Genomic DNA, 10000 nt, shown 5'->3' with positions numbered 1-10000 from the left:
GCCTGCCTGCCTGCCTGCCTGCCTGCCTGCCTGCCTTCTCGCTTGCCTGCTTGCTTCCCCTTACTCTTGTGCTTGCTTTTGCTGCTTAAGCTGTTGCTCGCTCACTCGCTTTGGCTTGCATACTTGCTTTTCCTTGCCTGCTTTCCTTATTTATTTATTCACTCATTTATTTATTTATTTATTTACTTATTTATTTTCAAGAAATTTTTTTATCAATCACCGTGAGGGACCCTGGCCGACTTACACACTTTCGTGCTCACATTTCCGTCGTACCATGATCCAGTCCCCCCCTCTCCACCACCCGGGCCCATTCTCCGCCACCGAGATCCAGGCCCTGCTTTTTCCCTTGTGTACTGAGGCCGCTCAGGATCTACTCCTTGGCCCGCTTGCTTCCTTCCTTGCCTGCCTGCCTGCCTGCCTGCCTGCCTGCCTGCCTGCCTGCCTGCCTGCCTGCCTGCCTGCCTGCCTTCTCGCTTGCCTGCTTGCTTCCTCTTACTCTTTTGCTTGCTTTTGCTGCTTACGCTGTTGCTCCCTTCCTTGCTTCCTTCCTTGCTTCCTTCCTTCCTTGCCTGCCTGCCTGTCTGCCTGCCTGCCTGCCTGCCTGCCTGCCTGCCTGCCTGCCTTCTCGCTTGCCTGCTTGCTTCCTCCTACTCTTTTGCTTGCTTTTGCTGCTTACGCTGTTGCTCGCTCACTCGCTTTGGCTTGCATACTTGCTTTTCCTTGCCTGCTTTCCTTATTTATTTATTCATTTATTCATTCATTTATTTATTTATTTATTTATGTAGTTATTTATTTATTTATTTATTTATTTATTTATTGACTTATTGACTGACTGACTAACTGACTGACTGACTTACTAACTAACTAAATTTTTTTTAAATGAATTACCGTGAGGGACCCTGGCGGGCTTACACACTTTCGTGCTCACATTTCCGTCGTACCATGATCCAGTCCCCCCTCTCCACCACCCGGGCCCATTCTCCGCCACCGAGATCCAGGCCCTGCTTTTTCCCTTGTGTACTGAGGCCGCTCAGGATCTACTCCTTGGCCCGCTTGCTTCCTTCCTTGCTTCCTTCCTTCCTTGCCTGCCTGCCTGCCTGCCTGCCTGCCTGCCTGCCTGCCTGCCTGCCTGCCTGCCTTCTCGCTTGCCTGCTTGCTTCCCCTTACTCTTGTGCTTGCTTTTGCTGCTTAAGCTGTTGCTCGCTCACTCGCTTTGGCTTGCATACTTGCTTTTCCTTGCCTGCTTTCCTTATTTATTTATTCACTCATTTATTTATTTATTTACTTATTTATTTTCAAGAAATTTTTTTATCAATCACCGTGAGGGACCCTGGCCGACTTACACACTTTCGTGCTCACGTTTCCGTCGTACCATGATCCAGTCCCCCCTCTCCACCACCCGGGCCCATTCTCCGCCACCGAGATCCAGGCCCTGCTTTTTCCCTTGTGTACTGAGGCCGCTCAGGATCTACTCCTTGGCCCGCTTGCTTCCTTCCTTGCCTGCCTGCCTGCCTGCCTGCCTGCCTGCCTGCCTGCCTTCTCGCTTGCCTGCTTGCTTCCTCTTACTCTTTTGCTTGCTTTTGCTGCTTACTCTTTTGCTCGCTCTCTTGCTTTGGCTTGCATACTTGCTTTTCCTTGCCTGCTTTCCTTATTTATTTACTTATTTATTTACTTACTTACTTACTTACTTACTTATTAAATTTTTTTTTAGTGAAGCACCGTGAGCTAGAGTGGCTGACTTACACACTTTCCTGCTCACATTTCGGTCTTACCATGAACCAGTGCCACCCCTCCACCACCCGGGCCCATTTTCCAACACCGAGATCCAGGCCCTACAAGGGGAGACCCTTGTGTACTGCAGGTGCTCAGGGTCTACCCTTTTGCTTGCCTGCTTGCTTCCTTGCTTGCTTGCTTGCCTGCCTGCCTGCCTGCCTGCCTGCCTGCCTGCCTGCCTGCTTGCCGGCCTGCCGGCTGCCTGCCAACCCTCTTCTTGCTTGCCTTCCTGCCCGTGGGCCTGCGGGCCTGCTTGCTTGCTTGCTTGCTGGCTGGCTGGCTGGCTGGCTGGCTGGCTGGCTGGCTGGCTGGCTGGCTTGCCTGCTTTCCTTTTTAAAAAAGAAATTTTTTTTTTTAATGAAACACCGTGAGGGACAGTGACAGACTTACACACTTTCGTGCTCACGTTTCAATCAGTTGTACCATGATCCAGGGCCCATCCCTCCACCCGTGATCCTATTGCACCACCCAGATCCAGGCCCGGCTTTTCTGCTCTGTTCTGACGGTGCTCAGGGTCTATTCTTTGGCCTGCTTTTGCTTGCTCACTTGCTTTTGCTTGCCTGCTTTCCTTTTAAAAGAAAAAATTATTATTACTATTTTTTTGGATCTAGCTCAAGCCTCTCTTTGAAATCTATCTGAGATGTTTGCACGACTTTCATAGGATAACCCCGCCCGAATTTCCTAGACGGAGGGAGGGTGGAGGGCTGATCGGGTAGGGGTGGGTGAGAGAATGAGACCGACCGAGAATGGACACGGCGGGGTGGGGTGGGGTGGGGTGGGGTGGAGAGGGGAGGGGAGGGGAGGGGAGGGGAGGGTGGCAGGAGCCATCTCGGTGGCGGCCCCGGAGCTTCCTGGGACTTGTGGTCCGTGACCCGGGGTTTCGGTTTCATTTCTCTTCCCGACACCCGCTCCCCCCCCCCCCCACACACACACCGGGGGCGGGGGGAGGGAGGGAGAGAGAACAACAACAACAACAACAACAACAACAACAAAAGACAACGGTGTCCTTAGAAGAGGCCAGAGGGAATCTGACTCCAAGCCGGCCGGGTCGGCCGCCTCCTTTTTTTTTTTTTTTTTTTTTTTTTTTTGCGCGACCATTGCCCGGAGGGTGAGGGTGGGGAAGAGGAAGAGATGCCGTTCTCTGTCCGTAGCTCGCTTGGAGATAAGATCTGCTAAGCGCTCTCGGTCGGTCGTAGGCTTAGGACACGCACCTCAGCGGTGGGGTCGGGATGGGAGGTGGGGTGGGTGACCGATTTCAGCTGGGCGCTGGCGCCGCCGCGGGGGAGGGGGAGCACGAGAAAGGGAAAGGCGCGGCTGCGGGGGGCGGGGGCTCAAAACTCGCGCTCCCTCCCTCCTTGGCCCTTCAAGAAACAGCCTTTCTGGAGATCAAACCGATCCTCCTCTCCTCTGAGGTCCTGGGTGCCCGATGTGAAGCGCCGCCGCCACCCCCCCCCCCCGGGGGGGGGGGCTGACCGGACAACAGAAAGCCCGGGGCAGGGGAGGTGGGACGGTGGGGGCGATGGTGGCGGTGAAGAAACTTTGGTGAAGATGCGGTAGCATAAAATAAAAGCACCGTGAACGGAAAACGGGAGTCACGGATAAACTTCCCCTTCGGTGGAACGGGGGGGGGGGGGGGGAAGAAAAACACCAAAAAAACCAACCAACCCTCCCCACCCCCCCCAAAGAAAAAAACCCAAGGCACTTTCATCAGCAACGACAGTCAGTCAGAGAGCTTTGCTTTGTTCGCAGGGAACAGTGTGCCCAACTCGCCAATCCCCCCGCCCGCCCCGCGCCCCTCCCGCCCCTCAGCCCCTCTCACCCCTCCCACCCCTCGGTCCCTCCGCCCCTCCGCCCCTCCGCCCCTCCCCTCCGCCCCTCCCACCCCTCGGTCCCTCCGCCCCTCCGCCCCTCCCACCCCTCGGTCCCTCCGCCCCTCTGCCCCTCCCACCCCTCGGTCCCTCCAGCCCTCAGTCCATCTCCAGGGATTCCAACCGGGGTCACGGGGCGGGGGCCGCGCGTGGGCGGTGTAGCTGCCCGTAGTTCACGTGACGTGTGGCACAGGTGCCTTACTTAACTCCTGTTTCTATTTTTTTCCTGCCATCCGCGCTGCCCGCCCCCCGCCACGAAAAATCTCTTGATGGAGTTGAGTCCGGTTGACGAATCTATGCATGCAACTCGGAAAACTTTGGGAGACGAAATTTGCAGAGGTTTTGGGGCTGCTCGGAGGCTGCCGGCGGCGGCGGTGCTGGGGGGGGGGCGGGAAACCTGCGGTGTGCTGGGGATCCTGGCGAGGCACAGCCCCGGACCCCTCGCCTATGTCCCCAGCCACCTCACGCATCCCTTCGGTTCTTGTAGTCGCGTCTCCATCTCGAGGTCGTTTTAAAACGTGTTAAGCCACGTGAAACACGCACGCACGCACTCACTCACTCACTCACTCACTCACTCACTCACTCACTCACTCACTCCCGCCCGCCCGCACTCCCGCAAGCCTCAGCCGCTTCACAGTGACCGATTCGACTCGGGAACGCTGAAGAGAAAGGAGCGGGCGGCCGTGCGTCACGCCACTCGTGGTGGGCGCCGCTGCGCCACACCGCTTCACGTCCCGGATTTAGCTCCACGAGTGGCTACGACTAGGGTGTGCTTGTTCCCGAGGCGGGTGCCCGGTCGCCCTAGAGGCCACGGGGCCGGTTCCTCGGTCGAAAGCTCCACGGGGGCGAATCGCTCCTTTCCGCAGCCTCCTCCTCCTCCTCCTCCTCTCCTCCTCCTCCTCCTCTTCCTCCTCCTCGTTTCTCCTCCTCATTTCTCACAGCACCCGGTGCCAAAGGCCAAAACAAACGTCTTTGTGTCCCAGAGGAGGGGAAAGCTCACTCTCTTCTCTTCTCCTCTCTCTCTCTCTCTCTCTCTCTCTCTCTCTCTCTCTCTCTCTCTCTCTCTCTCTCTCGTGGGTCAGGTCGCCTATGCCTATTCCTTCGGGGAGGTTGGCCCCTGACAGACGGGTCCTCCCCGGTCCTTTCGTCTTTTGTCAAGTTCATGGGGCTTCGGTGGATCTTCTGAGCTCTCGGTGCCTTGTCCGTCCAGCCCGCCCCCGCCTCCCGCGGAGGCGGAGGAGGAGGAGGAGGAGGAGGAGGAGGAGGAGGAGGAGGAGGAGGAGGAGGAGGAGGAGGCCACGGGAGAGGGGAGAGAGGCATATGTTCCAATGATCCACGGCCTCGACCGGAGGATGGAACCTGGGCCTCTCCCCTCCCGCCCACGAAGCATCCACTCGGCCCGTGGAGCGCTCTCTCTGGCTCTGGCGTCCCACCCAGTGTGAATAGGCGATGAACTAGAGGTTTTGAATCGCAGGATGACCCGCAGAGAGCGGCCTAGGAGTCATGTCCCTGTGACTCGCGCCCCCCCCAGATCCTCCGCTTGACCATCATGCCACCTCAGAGAAAACAGAGCTTGATTTCATTCGGTGCACCTCGATGGTACTTCTGTCTCACCCAATAAGAGAGTATCCAAATCTGTTTTCAAACTAGTACTTTGGAGGGGGAGGGGAGGGAGAGAGAGAGAGAGACAGAGAGGGAGAGAGAGAGAGAGAGAGAGAGAGAGAGAGACAGACAGACAGAGACAGAGACAGAGACAGAGACAGAGAGAGCGCGTCAGGGGTTATCCCTGAGTGAGTTCAGTGCAGAGTCCAGGAGTCCGGAGTGATTTTAACACATGGCTGGGGATTGGCCACCCAAAACAATCCAATCAAAGAAGCAAACAATGACCGCAATGAGCGCTGGCGACTGGTGCTGGAGAAGAGAGGGAGTGCAGCAGGGAGGTGGCTAGCCTTGCACACGCCCCTGATCTGAGTTCAACCCCTGGAGTTCCCATAGGGTTCCACGAGCTCTGCCGGGAGTACTCCCTGAATGCATAGCCCTGCCGGGAGTACTCCTTGAAGGCATCCCAGGGATATGCCCGGAGCCCGGCTCAGGCGTGTGGCCCCAAAACAGATGCACAGAGAAGGAGAAGGTTACGGGGTGGGGAGGGGGGGCTTGGGGGGGGGGAGAGGCAGACGACGGAGATGGACACGGACACAGACAGACAGACAGACAGACAGACAGACAGAGAATGGGCGGGCCTGCGTGCACGCGATGAAGCACACGTACTGAGTGGTGGGGTGGGGTTTTAGTGTGTGTGTGTGTGTGTGTGTGTCTGTGTGTGTGTCTGTGTGTGTGGGTGTCTGTGTGTGTGTGTGTCTGTGTGTGTGGGTGTCTCTGTGTGTGTGTGTCTGTGTGTGTGTGCGTGTGTGTGTGTCTGTGTGTGTGTCTGTCCGTGTGTCTGTGTGTCTGTGTGTGTGGGTGGGGGGGGTCGTCCTCCTTCCACACCCTGTGTCCCCGGATGGCCCTGCCCCGTGATGTCTGTTTCTCGAGGCAAGGGACGGTGTGACTTAGTCTCCCTCCACATCATCCGCGCGGGGATGGCGATCCCACAGAGGGTGCTCGGGCGCCACCTGGCGTCCGCTTTTCTTCGGCGCCGGAGCTCCTCTGGAGGTGACGGCAGCGATTCGGTTGCAGTGCCCGAGGCGGCCTTCCAGGAGGTCGGCGTCCCAATCGAAATTGGTCCCGCTGTCAAGGCGCCACCCCACGAGGTCCGACGGCGGAGATTGGAACTGCAGGCTTATAGGGGAGGTCCTGTTGCCTTCGGAGCCGGGTGCCGGCGCCTGGCGGGGCTGTCCGGGCGGGTCGACCAGCACTCCGCCGGCGGGTGGCGCGTAGCTCCAGGGTTGGCGGCGGCCCGGAGCGGGGCCGATGGCCGGCCCGAGCCCGGGTCCCGGCCCGGGCGCGTGGCCCGGCCCTCCGCGGGCGGGTGCCGCCGTAGCTCCGGGCTCCCGCGGCGGCCCGGAGCGGGGCCGATGGCCGGGCCGAGCCCGGGTCCCGGCCCGGGCGCGCGGCCCGGCCCTCCGCGGGCGGGTGCCGCCGTAGCTCCGGGCTCCCGCGGCGGCCCGGAGCGGGGCCGATGGCCGGGCCGAGCCCGGGTCCCGGCCCGGGCGCGCGGCCCGGCCCTCCGCGGGCGGGTGCCGCCGTAGCTCCGGGCTCCCGCGGCGGCCCGGAGCGGGGCCGATGGCCGGCCCGAGCCCGGGTCCCGGCCCGGGCGCGTGATCCGTCCCTCCGCCGGTGGGTGGCGCTGTCGCTCCACGGTCCGCGGCGGCCCCGAGCGGGGCCGGTGGCCGCCCCGAGCCCGGGGCCGCCCGGGCGCGCGGCCCGGCCCTCTGCCGGCCGGAGCCCTTGCCGCGTAGCTCCGGTGTTCTGCGGCGGGCCGGAGCGGGGCCAAGGGCCGGATCGGCCCGGGTGCGTGGCCCAGCCCTTCGCCGGCGGGTGGCGCGTAGCTCCAGTGTTGGCGGCGGCTCGGAGCGGGGCCGATGGCCGGCCCGAGCCCGGGGCCGCCCGGGCGCGCGGCCCGGCCCTCCGCGGGCGGGTGCCGCCGTAGCTCCGGGCTCCCGCGGCGGCCCGGAGCGGGGCCGATGGCCGGCCCGAGCCCGGGTCCCGGCCCGGGCGCGCGGCCCGGCCCTCCGCGGGCGGGTGCCGCCGTAGCTCCGGGCTCCCGCGGCGGCCCGGAGCGGGGCCGATGGCCGGCCCGAGCCCGGGTCCCGGCCCGGGCGCGTGATCCGTCCCTCCGCCGGTGGGTGGCGCTGTCGCTCCACGGTCCGCGGCGGCCCCGAGTCTTCCCGGGCGCCCGCGCTGGCGCTCCGCCGGCGGTGGGTGCATCGCTCCAGGGTCCGGAGCCGAGTGGGGCCGATGGCCGGACCGGGGCCGGAGAGGAGCGGCGCGGAGCGGACCTGGTGAACGGGCGCCCACCGACCGGGCCTCGGCGGCGGCGGCGGCGGTGGCGGCGGCTGACGTTTTCCGGGTACCTGCCCCCTCCCCACCGCCCCGGTGGCGTCCCCCGGTGCTCTGAGGGGCGGGGACCTTGGCGTGACGGCGGTGTTTGGTGAAGGGCGACTTGCCGCACCCGCTCTCCCCGCGTGCCCGGCCGGTGGCGCCGTGAGACGAGGGCCGGGGAGAGGGTGACGGGGTCCGGCTGTGAGCCCGCGGGGGCGCCTGGTCCGCGGCGCCGCGAAGGAAGGGGACTTAGAGGTTTTTTTTATTCTCCGGTCTTTCCGGGCTAATGATCCGACCTCCTCGCCCTCCGGAGCCGGCTCCGAGGCGGGACGTCAGCTGCGGGCGCCCGCCCGCCCGCCCGTGCGTGGTCGCCGCGCTCTCCCCCTCCCCGTCCGCTCCGAGTCCTGACCGGTGGCTTTCGGGGTGTGTGTCTCGGGGGTTCGGGCGGGCGGGGGTTCGTCCATCCGCTCGGGGATGCGTCCGCTTTTCCCCGGGCGGCCGCCGCCGCCGCCGCCGCCGCCGCCGCCGTCGCCACCGGGTCGGCGCGTGGCTTCTGGCGCGGCTTGGACCCTGCCGAGTCACGGGGTCGACCAGTTGTCCCCTGGAGTTCCGGGACTCTGGGCGATGGGGCTGTCCCAGGTGCCGGTGGCCGGGTCGCTGTTCCAGAGGGTGCCGCGGGAGGGAGCAGATCGGTCCCGCTCCGGGCAACGGTCCTTTTCCGGTGTGACGGGGCCGGATTGGACCGCGAGATGTACGCTGACACGCTCTCTCTCGGTGGCTCTCTGCCGTGAGGATCGGGACCGGTCGTTCCCCCGGGTGCGTGTGAGGAGCTGGGGGCCTGTCTTGAGGACTCCTCCCTGGCTTCCCGCCGCCTGAGCCGCCCGCCTGGGCCCTGTGCGCCGGCTCTCGCGTGCACCCGGGGGCGGTGTCCCCGGCCGTGGCTGTCGCTCCTCCGGTCTAAGGTGCCCGAGGCCAGCCCGGTGTCCGTGTCCTCGGCGCCAACGGACCCCCCCAGCCTCGCGTGTCAGGCGTCCTCCTCGCTCTCGTCGGGGGTGGGTCCGGTCGGGGCCGGACATTGCCCTGAAGTCGGAAGTGCGGGCGAAGGCTGAAACGGGCCTCTCCCCTCTCCGGAGGGTTGCTGTCCTTTGCCCGCACTCCTTCGGGGCTCGGTCCCCCTCCTCGCCAGGGGGGGAACTCCGCGATGCCTCGCTTCTCTCGCGCTCTCTCAGCCGATCGATGTGGTGTTGGTGCGCTCTCCCGGGCCGGGCCTAAGCCGCGCCAGGCGAGGGACGGACATCCCTCGTGGATGGGACCGCTCTTCTCGTTCTGCCAGCGGGCCCCTCGCTTCTCCTCCACCCCCGTGGGGGCGTTCAGGGGTGCGGACCCCGGCCCGATCCCGCTCTTCCCGCTCTCCCCCAGGCCCCGTGCGTGGCGGGGGAGCGGGTTTCGGGGTCGTCTGACGCAGCGGACAATCCTCGCTCTGCGCCGGGACCCCGCGGGGTCCCGTCCTCTCGGGCGGGCCCCTCCCCGCGGTGGGGGGGGCCGCCCGGCGGTGGCGCGCGCGGCCGCGCCTCACCCGGTCCTCGGTGGTGCCCCTGGAGCGCTCCAGGTCGTCCTGTCAGGTGCCCGAGGCCGAGTTGGTGGTGTCGCTTCCCCATCACCCGGACTTGCTGTCCTTCCCTCCCCGGGCTCCTCCTGGTTTCGGTTGGCCCCTGGCCTTCCAGGGGGGTCGAGCCGGTCGTCCTCGTCGCGGGGTCGCCCGCCGTTGCCTCCTCTGCGGTTCGCCGCGGGGCGGTGGACGGGGGAGGGCCTCCGCGTTCCGGGCGCGCGCCCGCGTGCCTCGCAGTAACTGGCACTAGCGCGCGGGCGTGTGAGCGGCAGTCGGTGGGTCGCCGTCGCGCCGGGCTCTGGGAGATGAGGCGTCCCCCTTTGGGGCTCTCTCTCGCCTGGTCCGGGGCTTCCGCCCCTCTTCCCCCGTCGTGGGGGTGGAAGCCGGCCTTCCCGTCCCGGTGGGCGGGGGCCGTTTGCCGGGTGCTGCGGAGGGGCGGCGGGCCCTCCCGCGGGCCCGGCACGCGACGGACCTGACCGCGGACGCTCACGTGAGATGCGGTCGCGGCCCCGCTCCGGCGGGGACCGGCCGCCGGACCGCTACGGCAGACCCCCCCAACACGCGGTGTCAGGGGAGTCCGAAGGGGAAGGTGGTAGCTCGCCCAGGTTAGGGGGGCGACGCCCCCTCGGTGGAGAAAAGCCTTCTCTAGCGATCCGCGAGGGTGCCTTTGGGGTACCGCATCCCCCAGCCGCTGCCCCTCTTTCTCCTGCGCTGTCAGCCACCGGTAGTGGAGCCCTCCCTTCCTCGCCGCCCTGCGACGGGGAGGGGT

General features: G+C 64.6%; 1 protein-coding gene across 1 annotated transcript in view; it reads right to left on the bottom strand.

Annotated features, from left to right (window-relative positions):
• Window positions 1-6190: 6190 nt before the first annotated feature.
• Window positions 6191-10000, bottom strand: part of LOC129398802 (collagen alpha-1(I) chain-like) — a 12578-nt gene continuing 8768 nt past the window's right edge. Inside the window, exons 6-11 of the mRNA XM_055117890.1 lie at window positions 9709-9770; window positions 9340-9477; window positions 8032-8192; window positions 7753-7841; window positions 7434-7579; window positions 6191-6518 (exon numbers count right to left, since the gene is read on the bottom strand). Coding sequence (XP_054973865.1) covers window positions 6191-6518; window positions 7434-7579; window positions 7753-7841; window positions 8032-8192; window positions 9340-9477; window positions 9709-9770 — 924 coding nt within the window. The remainder of the gene's footprint in view (window positions 6519-7433; window positions 7580-7752; window positions 7842-8031; window positions 8193-9339; window positions 9478-9708; window positions 9771-10000) is intronic.

The sequence above is a fragment of the Sorex araneus genome, chromosome 9 (genome assembly GCF_027595985.1).
Source record: "Sorex araneus isolate mSorAra2 chromosome 9, mSorAra2.pri, whole genome shotgun sequence".
Lineage (NCBI taxonomy): Eukaryota > Metazoa > Chordata > Mammalia > Eulipotyphla > Soricidae > Sorex > Sorex araneus.
Note: the sequence above shows the minus strand (reverse complement) of the source record. Positions and strands in the feature narration are given on the sequence as shown.